At 41.0% G+C, this 16,525-nt stretch overlaps 1 protein-coding gene and 2 long non-coding RNA genes across 5 annotated transcripts in view; 1 reads left to right on the forward strand and 2 right to left on the reverse strand.

Annotated features, from left to right (window-relative positions):
- The window catches only part of LOC120724478 (CD226 antigen-like), a 100,565-nt gene that overhangs the window by 43,020 nt on the left and 41,020 nt on the right, over positions 1-16,525 (forward strand). The window contains exon 1 of one of the 3 annotated variants that reach the window (XM_040016666.1): positions 14,896-15,467. The exons of 1 other annotated variant lie outside the window; for it this stretch is intronic. In XM_040016666.1, coding sequence (XP_039872600.1) covers positions 15,173-15,467 — 295 coding nt within the window. In that variant the 5' untranslated portion in view covers positions 14,896-15,172. Of the gene's footprint in view, positions 1-14,895; positions 15,468-16,525 lie in introns of those variants that run through there. One more of the 3 variants, XM_040016665.1, reaches the window with a different exon arrangement.
- Positions 741-4,922, reverse strand: LOC120724487. Its single transcript, XR_005693937.1, has 2 exons — positions 2,707-4,922; positions 741-2,468 (listed from the first exon to the last, which is right to left on the reverse strand). It is a non-coding gene; the product is annotated as an uncharacterized LOC120724487 (long non-coding RNA).
- On the reverse strand, positions 6,313-8,951 carry LOC120724484. Its single transcript, XR_005693934.1, has 2 exons — positions 7,904-8,951; positions 6,313-6,710 (listed from the first exon to the last, which is right to left on the reverse strand). It is a non-coding gene; the product is annotated as an uncharacterized LOC120724484 (long non-coding RNA).

Below are 16,525 nucleotides of genomic sequence, written 5' to 3' on the forward strand. Positions count from 1 at the left end.
CATGGAGAAAGAGGATTAGTCCCAAATCTACAGGATGTTAACTCAGAAGAATTTCGCTTTAAATTATAACTGGATATGAAGTGTATATAAAGGCCTTTGTAGAGACACGTGAACCATTTGTCCCTTTATATTCTCCTCCTAGTGTCAAAGATCTATCGCTTTAAACACCAAAGTGTTTCTCGCCATGTTGTTGACCTCATACTGATTTACTTTGACTGTAATCCTCTGAATACTCCACCTTTCACCACATCCAGTGGCAGGAGGTGGAGGTCATTTAGAGATGGTGTAACAGCTGACCTGAGAGCCAATTAGAGCACAACATGAACATGATGTGAATCTCTCGTTCCAACACATTTGTTTGAGATGTGGAGACTGTGGAGGCGACCTGAGTACAGTGAACTCGTCGTCATGGTCAAGAAACCAGCTGGAGATGCATGAAGGACGTTTTTGTCACATTAGTGGAAAGAAAACATCAAAATCAGTGTGATGTGTGAAACATGTGAATGAGGTTTTCAGTGTTTCCATGTCTGCACATCAGAGCAAGACTTACATCACATCAGTTAAATCCTTTGTTCTTTCTCTCTGCAGTCATAAACAACCAGGTTAACAAATTAAAACATAAACATGTTTTACAACATTTATAACAGCTGTTGTGTTTATAAACTTTGACAGTTTATGGGATTTATTCTTAATATTTTTTGTAAAATTGTCTGAAATCTGCAAGAAAAAAAAAACATGGATTACTTTGATTCCAGCTTCAGATTTATTTACAACAACAATCATATCAACAGGAACTTTATTTACAGTAGAAACATTTGAAGCACAAACTCTTTGTTTGGGAAAAGTTCCTTTACAGATAAATACAAAGACTTGTAGCTCAGCATGATTGTTGGTCAGACGTTGAGGAGTTAAAGACAAAACTTCTAATTTGGATCATTTTTATACAACTTTAAAATAAATAATCATTAATTATTGGAAATGTAAAAATAAAATGTGAAAATGTTTGCTGGACTGTTTGTCTGTGTACGGTTTTTACTAAGCTAACTACCTTTAAATTAGTAAACTCCCACCGTAAGGGTGTGTTTTAACTGATGAAACTGTGTCGTACTCAGGCTCGGGCATCTGATTGCTGCCTTTTATAAGTTTTATTGCACAAGCATAAGCTAACACCAGTACAGTAATCGTGCCTTTACAGAAGCCAGGTAATCAACTGAAAGACACAAAATAAAACAACCATACAACATTAACAAAGCAACACTATTAATGACAGTACAGTTTAGTAATAGTCATATTTATAGCTTTAACATGTTACTTAGTTAACACAGAAACTCACCAGCTCGGCTTCATCAGTCATAATAGCAATATCAATGAAAAGAAGATCCGGCAGGTAGGATCTATGAGCGGCTGTTAACACGTACCATCCCAGACTTACATAAATCACTCCGTCTTAAATAAATTTGTCATTTAAAGAAAATATGAGTCTGGCTGATAATAAATCACAACAAACAAATTGGCATGTTAGTAATATGGAAAAATCCACACAGTCTGTTTTTTGCACCAAAGAAAACAATTTGAAGAAATCTGTGAAAATTGTCTTTTGGCACTTGCTGGTGTTACATTTCAGCTCGTTTGTCTTACATGATTGGAAAAAAAACACACAAGAACACTCTCTCAAAAACCGAGGCCAGAGGCAGGAGGGACAGCCTACACAGTCTGCTCAAATCAAAGAGTCCCCCACGAGTGAAGAATCCTCAGCCTTTTGTATTCCTAGGTAACCGCAGGCTGCCGCGTCATTGGTCCGCTGCACCCGAGGATCCCGCAGCAGCCAATGGCGTGTGTGGACTGGCACATGCCGATCTGCATGCAGTTGGGCGGGCATAGGTCCCTGGCCAGCCAATCACCTGTGAGTCCTGGCACACTTGAATTTCCATACAGGAAGGCTGTAGATCAGGTGGCCGCTAACCAGAAGGTCAGTGGTTCGATCCCAGGCTGCTCCAGTCTGCATGCCAAATATCCTTGGGCAAGATACTAACCCCATGTTGCTCTCCGATGCATCCATTGATCCATGTGAATGTGTATGAATGTTTGATTGAGCACTTAAGAGACTGGAAGAAGTGCTCGTGTGAATGAATTAGTTGTATAAAGCGCTTTGAGTGCTCAGAGTAGAAAAGCGAGGACATGAAAATTAATTTCAGGATATCCTCAACTGTTCTCTGGGAGACTCTGATCAGCTGGAAAAACCGAAACATTTCAAACAAGCTGAATTTTAACTGGAGGCTGGTATGAACCCTGTTTGTTTGGTTTAACTTTTCTGTAAATCAGAAAACCACCAACAATAACAACAACAACAGCAACAATAACGCCAACAGGAAGACCAACTTTCATTCCAACAGATCCATCCTCTGTGTGTCCATCCTCCTTCCCTCCATCCTCCTTCCCTCCATCCTCTGTGTGTCCTCCTGTCTGAGCTGCAGGTGAGAAACAGGTGTGAGGTGTCAGCTGTCAGGTAGGTGATGAGTGAAGAACAGAACAGAATCCATTTCCTCTTCAAACTGCTGTCAGACATTATCTACTGCACTCTGATCACATCACTCAGACCAGCTGCTTTCTACAAAGTCTCATCAACAACATCTTTAGAAACAAACATCAACAACCAGGAAGCAGCTTCACCTCTGATCACACACACACTCAGCTCTACTCACTCACCTGGAGGATCAACAACTCTCAGTGTGATGTTGCTGATGATCTTCAAACCATCTCTTGCTTTCTGGATGACACCACACTCGTATGTTCCAGTGTCATTAATCGTCACATTCTTCAGAATCAAAGACACGTCTCCATCCTTCATCTTTCTGTCCTGCAGATCCACCCGGTTCTTAAAAGACGGATGCTGGTTGGTGGTATTAAATTTGACCCCTTTGTCATAAAAAAGGACAGAGCTATCTTTCAAGTCTGGTCTGCTCCAGTCTAAAACTGTGATGTTGTTGTTTGGAGCTCGACATGTCAGAACGAGGTTCTCTCCAGACACAGCTGTGATGTTTTTCTGGGCTGAAAGAGGAAACAACACAGAGCAGAGAGGTCATGAAGGTTAAAGTGCAACTTTTCATTTCTAGAACAGTGATTATTGGGATGGGCTCCATCCAAAAACACTCAAAGAGAAGCATGAAACATGTGAGTCCAGCAGAATTTCAGGACCGTGTCAGCGTAACCTTAAACAATTGTTTTTTTTTTCACAGCGTTATTATTTTAGTTCGATGTTTTGCGCTGGTTTTCATTTTAATTTGGTTTCAAATGGATAACACACGTTAACAATTTCCATACTCGTTTTCAGTCATGATTTAAATGTCATTAAAATAATGGTTATTTTGCTGGTTATTGGTATCAATGCGCTTTTGCCGATACAAAAACACATATTTATTTCCCAGGTCAGGTCTTCTACACTTTACAGTTGTGATTGTGTTGTTGTTTGGAGCTCGACACGTCACATTGATGTTCTGTCCAGACACAGCTGGAAACAGCACAGATCAGAGAGGTTAAAGGTTAAAATGCAACTAGTCTCTTGTACAGCAGCCAAGCAGAGTGAAGATCAGTGACTCTCTCTGTCACTCCTATCAAAGAGTCTCAGGGCAACATTAATACAAGAAAGATTTTTTTTGAGAACAACATCAAAATTTCCACATTAAAGTCCAAATTATATTTCAAGGTCCAAGGCTATCCATGACTCCACGCTGATGTTTTTTCCTCAAACTTGTTAATGGATAATACAAAGCAAAGCAGCACATTCGGTACATGTTAGAGTCTCTGCGTGTTGTGGTAAACACGGACACACAGCGTGGGGAGGTCGTGTTTCAGCCCTGGTTATAGAGCTGGTGAGGAGAGTAAAGACGGCGGGGCCACAGCCTGGTTTGTGTGCTGTGGAGTCGGTCCTGTAGGGCGGACTGTACACAGTGCTGCACGTTTGTGTAACGCTGGATTGTGCTGCAGAAGAGGCTGCAAGAGGTTAACTTTACTTTATGTTCAACGTGATAGTACGTGTTTAAAAAAACTAATAACAGACATCGACAGGAAAAACATACTAAGAAGCTGCGACACCTCAATGTACAAAAATAGGAAAATACTTCCTAAACAATTCCCAAATCTGCCACAAGATGGCGATCCAGGACAAGGAATAAAAGCATTGCTGCTCAGCCATACCTCCACCGTGACTATGGTTCATTAACCACATCACACAGTAATGTTCAAAGTACTAATCAAATTTTATCCCTGACCTTGGCTGTAATCCAGGGTTTCTGGATGGGGAGATAAACTTCACTACAGTGATGTTCTCAGCAGGTACTTGACGCCGTTAACGAGGTTCTGATTCTGATCAGTGTTCCAGTTGTGAGTGTGTTTTAGTACTTTTACTTGTTTTAGTACAAGTTTTAGTACTTCTTTAGTGGCTTGGTTGTTCTCCTGAGATAACGCGGTAAAGTGAGCTGTGATTTGTGCGCCGGGGTGAAGCCAGCCGACCTGTTACTCGCCGCGACCATTAAGCCTCGCGGTAGCGCTTCTCCTCCTTCGCTGATCGCTACGGAAGCACGACATCGTGTCGAAAAGTCAGTTTCGAGCTTTTTATTCTTAATTTTCTCCCGTAGCAGAGCACCGCACATGCTAATAGCATTATATTAATGCCAACTTCGGGTTTGCCTGATTAAAATCCCCTGTCATGTGAAAGTAATCCGGGACAGTCCGCTTTTTCTCCGCCACTCTTGTTTGCACCGACAGGCTAACTTTAGCGTGACGTGTCGACTTGCTGTCGCTAGCTCGGTGGGTAGCTGTTTTGATTGAAGTGAACGTTTTCTGTTTTCTGAGGTTTTAGCCGAAAAACGATGTCCATCATGTCTCGGTGGCTCTAACAGTGATCACTTAAACTACACACAAATGCCAACACTAAGCAAAACACACAGAAAACTCACACCACACAGAGCCGCTTCTACTTCGCAACTAGCGAGCTAACTTGCGCTCGAAGCCCGGTAACCGGCGAGCTTCGCTAATCACGTTTACGTCCCGGTTGCGTGTGTTTAATATGCCAATAACGGCAAATCAATTCATCAGCAATCTAAGAGTTACATACTCACCTGTTGATGCAAACGCGAAATAACGGAGGAAAAGAATCCCGAAGAGCGACGTACGAACACCGCTACCCATCTTGTCGCCGTGAAGACGTTCGCTCGGGACGGTAACGGCGCCAAATACGGTTGTGCCCCGAACTGGTTTCCTGGTTTCCGCATTAAAATGATTGGCCGTATTTACATTGTTGTAAATGACTTGTTGGTGTATATGTGAAATGTGTCAAATAACACAGTCTTTAAGATACTTTACTAAACAGCTTATTTCTATATTTTATATAACCCGTCATAAGTCATGTTCACTAAAGTCTACTTACCAATATAAGTAAAGACATTACACATAAAAATAAAATAAAAAAATAAATAGAAACATTGGAAATGTGGGGATGGGTTAATTGAAAAATCTAAACTGCCCATAGGTGTGAATGTGAGTGTGAATGGTTGTTTGTCCCTGTGTGTTGGCCCTGCGACAGACTGGCGACCTGTCCAGGGTGTACCCCGCCTCTCGCCCTATGACAGCTGGGATAGGCTCCAGCTGGATGGATGGAAATGACTTCTTGGCAGATGATCAGTTTTTTAAAAAAAAACTCAGATCGGCTCTGTGTGTTTATCAGTGTATGTTGTATGTTTGTTATATTTATTGAGAACTGTTCATTTGGGTTTTTTTTTTTAGTTTTTGCACCGACACTCAATAATAAAATCAAAACTGTAAAAATTAGAGTCCAGACGAGTTACAGCTGACATAAGTAGCGTTATAACTTTCATTTATTATTATTTATAGTTTACATGTTGTGTATATTTAAAGTACCTAAATATATTTTTAAGAGGGCCACATGGTGACACCCAGGCTTTGCATCCACCACCTGGTCGGGGTGTCTCTGTGGGGGGTTTGCATGTTCTCCTTGTGTTTGTGTGGGTTCTCTTCAGGTACTCCAGCTTCCTCCCACAGTCCACAGACATGCAGTCAGTGGGGTTAAGTTCACTGGTGATTCTGAATCGCCCAGAGGTGTGAATGTGAGTGTGAATGGTCATCAGTACCTGGTATCAGGTATTTCTTTAGTACCTGCTCGGCCGGGGTTCCAAGAGATCTGAGCAGGTAGTAAACTGATGTCACCGATTGGCTGGTCGGTGTGGTCATTTTTTGTGGTGAAAAGCAAGAAAAATGATTTCCCACAAACCAACTATGGATTGATTCCAGCTCACATTATGTTTCAGTTCTGTTTTACTCATGAAGCAACAGGAAACAACATTCATGTCAAGAAACTTTACTTACAGTGCAGGAGACAAACACCATCAACAGACTGTACAGGTCAGAAAGGGTCTTATAAAGTGACTCAGAACAAACAACTACATGAAGTAAAATGTATTTAATTTAAAGTTCAGAGAAAAATGAATCACTGATCATGAGTGTGATGTTTGCCTGTAAGCGTTCACAGTCTGTCTGATGCTGGTTGGCTGGAACAAACAGATCATCCCGGGGGGGGGAAAGGACATAATCTGACTTCAGATCAGCTCTGATCCATTTTACAACTATGATGTTGTTTGAAGCTCGACATGTCAGAGTGACGTTCTGTCCAGACTCAGCTGTGATGTTTTTCTGGTCTGAAAGAGGAAACAACACAGAGCAGAGAGGTCAAAGGTCAAAGGTCAAAGTTAAAACCATTCACTTGTACAGCAGCCAATCATGGTTTGGAGCTGCATATCAGCCTGTTGTGTTGGAGATATTCTTAGAACATGACATGAATTTAAAATTCAGCCAAACAAATCCAAACTTTAAGGGTTAGCAATAACAAAAAACAAAACAAAACAAAAACACCAACAGAGCCAAAACCAACAGCTGTAAACAGCTGTAAGCTGTGGTGATTACACAGGATCATTACAGTGAGTGTTTCCCTTTTTGTGCTTTCACAAGAAAAGTGTTTAATAGTACATAAAATGATTTACACATATAAGTCAAGCACTTTGAGATTTTAGTGTTATAAGAAACTTGTGCTTTCCATTTTATTAGCACCACTTTGTGTTAATAACCACAGCTTCTTTGCATGGATTGTATAGACATTACATACACACTACTGACACTGACAACACCCAGCAAAACTCTTTTATGCACATTTCTAGTTATTGGTATTTATTAATATTTGACATCTACTTGTTTTTGCAGCTCTGCTGTTTTTATGGTCTACCAAATACATTAAATTATTTAGATTAAGTTAGTTGTAGTTGTTGTTGTTGTGTAACCGAGGACAAGGTATGAGTAAATGGGGCAAAGATATAAATTGATTATTTATTACATTAATTAGACATAAAATTCCCAGTTATTTCCAGACAGGACTTACAACACATCCTGCTGATATCCCAGCTGCACATGAGACTTACCACACCAACGGTGCGAAAATAACAACACTGCAAACCGTCACACCCCGCTTAGCGACACTGCAATCGTGGCGCACACACTGCAAACAATTCGGGTCTCAGTGCAGCTGGGAATCAGCGCTATGCATGACCTGCGATCTGGGAGATAAAGGGAAGTGGCACAAACAATTAAACAAAAAACAAAAGGGAGGTTAGTCCGCCCTTACACAACTTAGCCTACTCTCAATCAATAACCGCCTTTACGGCTGGACGGACTAACCAAAACAAAATTACAAATCAATCAAAAGAACAAAAAAGGGACAGCAGAGACAGCACAGCTGAAAAACAAACAACATTATCGATTAAAATATTACCCAATAAAATATCAATTTTATGAAACCATTCAAAATCATGAAGCTAAAACAAACACTCAATATACCTACAATATTGATCAGTTTCCCTGCGCGCCGTCGATCTAGGGCTTGATCCAAAAGTCCAGCAACACATTAAAATAGGCACATGCAATAGCAAATGATCTAAACAAAAATGGCAAACGTCACTTACCGACTAGTGATGGGTCCTGCAACACTGACGCACCGACGCATGTATCAAGCTCACAGAGCGAAGCCTGTATCGATGCGTGGGTCGCTTTAAGACAAAGTCACGTGATCGATCCAGCTGCTGTATCGCTCATTGCCAACGCGCCAAACTGTCTTTAAAAGGTACCGCATCTGCATCTGCCAACGAAATGAGTCGCCACCAAAAAAAACACAAAATTACTCTCACAAAGGTAAAAAAAAACAAAAAAACAATACACATCTCTCCATAACAAAACGGAGCCCGAAAAAAAAAGAAAAGTTTCTGCTGTGTGGGATCATTTTGATCTTTTAACTGCAAATAAGGTATCTGTTTGTCTGTCTTTGTTTCAGTGTGATCTACCAGAATAGGAAAAACAGCAGTGTGACTTGAAGTGTAAATTATTTATTTCATTTTATGCAGGTTAAATGTCGCATCTGTTCTGCGGAGCTTCTTACACAAACAAAATCACCTCCTCAGTGTTTGGGCATCACAGAGCCAAACATGAAACTAAGACAAACACACTGAGAATGAACACAGGTCGGCCTATATAGACACTGAACAGCTTTATCATCATTTTTTTTTACTAATATGTGTTTGATTATTTTGAAATCAAGCATCTAGGAAGATTGTTCTGGACCAGGCAGTCCTGAATTTTATTCTAAAGGACTGCCAACCCCTTAGTATTGTGGAGAGTGTCAGAGAGAAACATTCCAAGATCAGAGGATCCTTTAACGTACTGAGGGAACAGCAATACATCTTACCTGAACTTTTTCCACCTGGGTTTACAGTTTTTGTGTACCCCAGCTTCACCTGTGCCCTGCGAGCATGTGTTTTCCAAAGCTGTGGAAATGGTGTCAAAAAACGCAATAGACTGAATGCTAAAACATTGGATAAACTTATTTTTCTGAATAGAAGTCTGTCACTTACCAGCCTTGTTATCAATATCAGTCATTATTTTCCTGTATAAATCGCTGGTTGTTACAATAAAAAATGGTTGTGAAATATATCATATAGGAGACACACAGTGATATTGCAGAAGTGAAATGAAGTTTATTGGATTCACAGAAAGTGTGCAATAATTGTTTAAACAAAAGCAGGCAGGTGCATAAATTTGGGCACCACAAAAAAAAGAAATGAAATCAGTATTTAGTTGATCTGCCTTTTGCAGAAATTACAGCCTCTAAACGCTTCCTGTAGCTTCCAATGAGAGTCTGGATTGTGGTTGAAGGTATTTTGGACCATTCCTCTTTACAAAACATCTCTAGTTCATTCAGGTTTGATGGCTTCCGAGCATGGACAGCTCTCTTTAACTCACACCACAGGTTTTCAATAATATTCAGGTCTGGGGACTGAGATGACTCAGATACTGAGTGGAATCCATGTGTCCCTCAACTTTGACAAGATTCCCAGTCCCTGCACTGGCCCCACAGCTCCACAGCATGATGGAACCACCACCATATATTTTACTGTAGGTAGCAGGTGTTTTTCTTTGAATGCTGTGTTCTTTTCCCTCCATACATAACTCCCCTTGTTATGCCCAAATAACTCAATTTTAGTTTGATCAGTCCACAGCACCTTATTGCAGAATGAAGCCGGCTTGTCCAAATGTGCTTCAGCAAACCTCAAGCAGCTCTGTTTGTGCTGTGAGTGGAGAAAAGGCTTCCTCTGCATCACTCTCACATACAGCATCTCCTTGTGTAAAGTGCGCTGAATGGTTGAACGATGCACACATCTGCTGCAAGATGATGTTGTAGGTCTTTGGTGCTGGTCTGTGGGTTGACTCTGACAGTTCTCACCATTCATCGCTTCTCTCTATCTGAGATTTTTCTTGGTCTGTCACTTCGAGCCTTAACTTGAACTGAGCCTGTGGTCTTCAATTTTCTCAGTATGTTCCAAACTGTGGAAAGAGACAGCTTGAATCTCTGAGACAGCTTTCTGTGTCCTTCTCCTAAACCATGATGATGAACAATCTTTGTCTTCAGGTCATTTGAGAGTTGTTTTGAGACCCCCATGTTGCTACTCTTCAGACAAAATTAAAAGAGGAGGGAAACTTACAATTGACCCCCTTAAATACTTTTTCTCATTATTGGATTCACCTGTGTGTGTAGGTCAGGGGTCACTGAGCTTACCGAGCCAATTTGAGTTCCAATAATTAGTTCTAAACTTTTTGGAATCAATAAAATGACAACAGTGCCCAAATTTATGTATCTACCTGATTTTGTTTAAACAATTATTGCGCACTTTCTGTAAATCCAATAAACTTCATTTCTCTTCTCAAATATCACTGTGTGTGTCTCCTATATGATATATTTAACTGACATTTTTTATTGAAACAACCAACAATTTATACAGGAAAACAATGACTATTAATAAGGTGGCCAAAACTTTTGCATCCCACTGTATCTCACTGAATTGTTACTCTTTAGCCTAATGTGTCTTATTTTAAGTGTAAAGAGATATTTTTGACTAGAAATGAGACAAATATACTTGGTAAGATTTTGAGTTTTTGCAGTGAGTAAATATTCTGGTGCCAGTAAACTGTCTTAAAATGGTTTGTCTAAAAATTTATCTTGTGGTTAAAATGTATGAAAATAACACTGCATGTCTATGCAGATGCTGTGTGATCTGACACATCAGCAGAAAATATGTAAAAAAGTTAAATACGTCACATGATCAAAAGCAGAACATTAAATTATTTTAACTGTGATGCGTTCGCTGACATGTCCTCATTCTATGCTGTTTATAAAGAGAAGAATGAAGCTTGGCTTTGTGCTCATATTCTCCTCCTGTGTGTGGATTTATTTATTTTTGTTGTTTTGGCAGAGTCAAATGTCATCTAATCACTAAAGTGGTCCACCAGTCCACCCTCTGGAATCTAGCTGCTGTTCTCTAACTGGTCCACAAATCCACTGTAAAACACACTAGTTTATATTATCTTTGTTCTCCTCATAAAGTTACCCTCACTGAGGGGCAGAACATTCAAATGGAGAGGTTTTTATTTTATATAAAGATGTAGAAAAAGAATGGCACCATGAAGATGTTTTTATGGTAACTTCACCACCACTTTCTAAGTGTGCTTTCATCTCCACAGCAGCGACCTGGTTTCCTCTGCAGGTTCAATAAACTTTGGTCTCACTTGATCTTCTCGATCTACTCTTATTTTAATAGATCCATATGAAGTTTTGGTGATCTGGAGGAAACTTTATTAATAAACTGACTTTATGTACAATGTGTTGGAGTTTCTTCTAAGCATAATTATGAAATTGTCTTCAAAGAAAACTCTGTAAATGCACCATAGGCACATCTGATTGTGTTAAAGCGCCCTCTGGTGGAGCTGGACTATAAACACTGTTCAAGCCTCAATAACAGACTCAACAGTGCTTCTGGTTCTAGAATATGTGGCCCACTGCGCATGCTCAGGAGGTGTCCTGTCAGCAGTCAGCGCTGCAGCAGTTGTTTCCACCAGAAGTGAATACTGGTATCAAAAATACTATAGCATGATCAGTAACAAGTGTGACGTCACCTGTTAGCAGATGATAGTTTAGGTTTATTTAGGTTATTTTTATTTACGCTTTTTAAGTTTCATTTTTTAGAAGCTTATTAAACCAGGAAATTAGTCTGTGTTGTACAATCTTCAATTCAAGGTATTCCCGATAAAAGTGAAAGTTGGCTCCACCCACTGTGACGGTTTGCGGGACAAGATGTGTTTAGGAGAGATAAGGACCCAAAACGCAGGCACTGGCTGAGATGTGAGTGAGCTTTATTGCAGGAGGGTGACATACGACCAAAAGCGAGAGTGGCAAGAAACAAAACCAAGAAAGAGTCTAAACTGGGAAAACTAACAAAACAAAACCGAAACCTGAATTTGAATCACCAGGGAGGGTGCACGGAACACACTGACATCAGATACAGACCTTCAAAATAAAACAGGACATACATAGACTGGATTTAAAGACACGGTACAGACGGAGAACAGAGGAAACACACGGGCAGACACTAAAAAGAAGGAGCACAGAATCCAAACCCTAAGAACTAACAAGTCTAAACCCCTGTACATAATCAGAATAAATTAGAAAACAAGATTATGATATAAGAATAATGATAATAATAGCATCAGATAACCACTCGCCTTGTATTGTTTATTTATTATAATTTTGTGCTAGTCTCCATCTGGTCAGAATGGTCTTTTTTTCCATTTCCTTTATCCACACATCCTCCTGAGAACCGGTAAAAATGAATCTTCACATTGAACTCTTTTGTGGTTTCATTAAAAGCTCACATGTAAAATAAGATAAGCTTTATTAGTCCCACATGTGGGAAATTTGTTGTGTCACAGCAGAAAGTGGACAGTACAAGTTACAGCAAAAATGAAGAAAAACAATGGACTGGGATAAGATAATAAGAATAAGATACTATATGCAATAGAATAAAATACTATGTTAACAGAAAAAAAATTACACTTGGTGTTATTGTGCATGTGTGGATGTGTGTGTTTGGTCAGTTGTGAAGTCTTTGTTCAGGAGTCTGACAACAGTGGGGAGGAAAGACCTGCGAAGTCTCTCCGTCCCACATCGTGGGTGCTGCAGCCACTGAAGGAGCTGCTCAGTGCTGTCAGTCTCCTGCATGGGGTGGGAGATGTCCAACAAGGATGAAAGCTTCTCCTGTCACTCACCACCTCCACTGGGTCCAGAGGGCATCCTAGAACAGTGGTGGCCCAGGAGATGCTGTTGCCCTAGCAGACTACACCAGCAAAGATGGCTGAGGCCACCACAGAGTCATAGAAGGTCTTCAGGAGTGGGCCCTTCACTCCCAAAGACCTCAGCAGCAGGTACAGCCTGCTCTGTCCCACACCGTGAGTCTCTTTTCTTTAGAGAGCGTCTGAGTTATGAGTTCAGTCCAGTTTATTGTTCAGATGAACACCAAGGTACCTGTAGCTGTCCACAGTCTCAATGTCCATACCTTGGATGTTTGTGCCTGCAGAAGTCTAACACCAGCTCCTTGGTTTTATTAGTGTTGATCTGGAGGCAGTTCAGCTGGCACCAGTCCACAAAGTCTTGGGTCAGTCCTCTGTACTCCCTGTCATCCCCATCAGTGATGAGGCCGACTATTGCAGAGTTATCAGAGAACTTCTGCAGGAAGCACTGGGTGGAGTTGTGGGAGAAGTCTGCAGTGTAGATGGTGAAGAGGAACGGAGCCAGAACCGTTCCCTGTGGGGCCCCCGTACTGCAGACGACCCTGTCCGACACACAGCCCTGACTGAGTTCTCACATACTGTGGTCGGTCGGTGATGTAGTCCAGTATCCATGTAGTGAGGTGATGGTCCACTCCTGAGTTCTCCAGCTTGCCCTTCAGGACCGTGGGAAGAATAGTGTTGAAGGCACTGGAGAAATCAAAGAACATGATTCTCACAGTGCTTCCAGCGGTCTCCAGGTGAGAGAAGGAACGATGTAGGAGGTGAATGACGGCATCATCTGCTCCAATGCCAGGCTGGTAGGCAAACTGATGTGGGTCCAGTGATGAGCTCACCAGGTGCCAAAGCTGAGCCAGTACCAGCCGCTCCAGGGTCTTCATCTGGTGGGATGTCAGAGCCACCGGCCTGTAGCTGTTGAGGTCCTTGGGGTGTGAAGTCTTTGGCACTGGTACAACACAAGAGGTTTTCCAGAGCTGCTGGACTCTCCCCAGCCTCAGGTTCAGGTTGAAGATGCGCTCCATCACCCCACACAGTTGGTCTGTGCAGGACCTGACGACCCTTGAGCTGATGCCATCTGGATCTGCTGCCTTCTTGGCTTTAATCCTCCTCAGTTCCCTCCTAACCTGAGTGGTTGAGAGAGACAGGCTGGAGCCTTGTGTTGAGTGTGTATTGGATTCTGGTGTTAGGGGTGGGGAGGAGTGAGCAGGGTGATTAGAGGTGGTGTGAAGTGTCTGAGGTGGGGCAGCAGTGGGTGTGGGTGAGTCTGCCCCTGACGTTGAAGACTGCCTCCTGGAAGAATCAAACCTGTTAAAGAAATGATTCAGTTCATTTGCCCCCTCACATCTCCCATGAGCAGTGCGTTCTGATCTCTGTGGCCTGAGATGGTTCTGAGGCCTCTCCAGACTTTGCTAACACTCTTTTGTTGAAGCCGTTTCTCCGTCTTCTGCCTGTAGCTGCCCCGATCAGACCTCTCAGCTCTCTCTGCACTCTTTTCAGCTCCTCCTTGTCTCTGGATTTGAAGGCTCTCCTCTTTTGTTTGAGGACGGCTTTAATTTCTGGGGTAATCCAGGGTTTGGAGAAACAGCGCACAGTCCTGGTGGGTGTAGTGTTATCCACACAGATGTTATCCAGTTATGACAGTTATGATGGAAAGGTCCAAAATTCTAATTTGAAAATTCTGAAGGAAGTACAGGTTCCAATAATGGCACTTTGACACAGTTCAGTGATGTGTGTAGAAATAAAAGCTGCATATAAATAACACAGAGCTGCTTATTTTCCTCCAGTTGTTTAAACTATTTGTAGAGACAGAGAGAATCAGTCTGATCACTGGAATCTGCTCTTTGTCCCTGGATTTGGACCCAAGCAGACCCTGATGGACTCGAAAACACAGAAACTACAACATTCAAGAGGGTTTTATCATGTCTTCTTATGTTTATATTTCTTTTGATTATCTTAATTGTACAGCACCTTGGTCAAAACATCTTTTTTTAAATGTGCCATTTAAACAACTTTGACTTTGACTTTTTGCTGCACTGAGATTAGAATCAAATCACTTAATCAGACAGTTCATGAACAGAAACAACAGGTAAGACAAGAAACGAAACTGTACTGAGCAACATGTGCTGACACTCACTGCTGAGCCAGTTTGTCCAGAATACTGACAGAGACACAAACAGGCATCTTTGCCACCCACACACTTCTGCTGAACACACAGCTTTGACTTTTAAAAGCCATATCAACTAAAACCTTCACTGCTGAGCGTCTGTGAGCCCTGACAGTAAAAATCATCATCATTATTAATATGTGCTGACAGCAGCTGCTGGACTGTGTATGGCTGTCGTTTCCAGTTCTTTTGTTTGGATCAAACTAAGATCACTGAAAGAGCTTTCAATGTCAAACACATGAGCTAACAGCCAATAAGAAGAAGGAGAATTTGAATGTTATGGTGATGATACAGATTTGTCTTGTAAAACAGGTTAACAAGGAAACACAGGTGCATTTCCTCGTTGGTGGCTGTTTGATACAGAAGTCTCTTTACTTTCAGATTTTTAATTCTTTAAACTTTTTTGATTGTGAGGATAAAATTTTAAGGAAGTTCCTCTTGACCTCACAAATAACAACAACAGGACACATGGACGTAACACAGTTTAAAAAATATCTTTCACTGGATAATTTTAATTTTTCCATCCTGATGATCAGAAGAGTTTTGAGGGTTTCAGAGATCCTTCAGAACAACAGTAAGTGTTCATGAGCTTGTAATAATTTTACCAAGTTTCTGTAATTTCACAGACAGTGTGGAGTGGGAATTTCTCTTTATATCTACCTGTGTTAGTGGAAAAAGGTTCTCATTCTTATACTTCTTTCTTTTCCTTTGAATTTGAGGTATTTGTTTGTCACATGTCTGAACTTGCAGCTGCTCAAAAAGGACAAACAAAGGTGGGCGTGAAAGTGTTGACGCAGGTCACAGATGTCTGATATAAAACAGCTGACAGGGAAACACAGGTTAGTTTAGTCTGCAGCTGTTTGATACAGACACACCTTTACTTTGGGATTTTAAACTTTTACATTTTTTATGATTTGATTTTTTTTATTTGTCAAATATTAACATCTGAGTAACTTTTTACTTCTTTGTAACAAAACTTCAGTAGCTTCCTTTTCACCTACTGAAAAACCGATGGGACACACTGACCTCACAGTTTTTTTATCTGTCAGGAGATCATTTTATTTTTTCCACTCTGATGATCAGAAGAGTGTTTGAGTGTTTCAAAGATCCTTCAGAAAAACAGTAAGTGTTTAAAATGATGTCTTTCAGTTTTTTAAGTAATTTGACAGGCTGACTGAAGCCTGTGAGCGTTAGTGGATTAACCCGTTACTGTAACCACTAACTGGTTCTGCTGGTTAGATGAACGTCATGTCACGTTAGTGTAAAACATTTGATTTACTGTTGGCTGGTTTCATCTGTGAAAACACATCGAATTAAAGGAATTCAATGTGTTTCATCAGCTGAAGAACCAAAAGCTGTCAGACTTTATCTGACACAACATAAAGAAGAAAATCACCTCAATCACAAACAGGAAGTGTACTCAGTTACTCTCCTGTACTCTGATTATAGTCATGTATGTTTTCTCTGTGTCTGCTGCTTCGTCCTCACTGTAAACAGATGTACTGAGAGACTCCTGCACTGATGTTTCATAGGAAAGTCCAAACAGCCTCACTGGTTCTCCATGAAGAACAAAGATTTGCTCTCTGTGGCTCCAACACAACTTAAAGACAATCAAAGGTGGACAAAGTTGTC

The sequence above is a fragment of the Simochromis diagramma genome, unplaced genomic scaffold, assembly GCF_900408965.1.
Source record: "Simochromis diagramma unplaced genomic scaffold, fSimDia1.1 OVJJ01000690.1, whole genome shotgun sequence".
In the NCBI taxonomy this organism is placed as follows: domain Eukaryota; kingdom Metazoa; phylum Chordata; class Actinopteri; order Cichliformes; family Cichlidae; genus Simochromis; species Simochromis diagramma.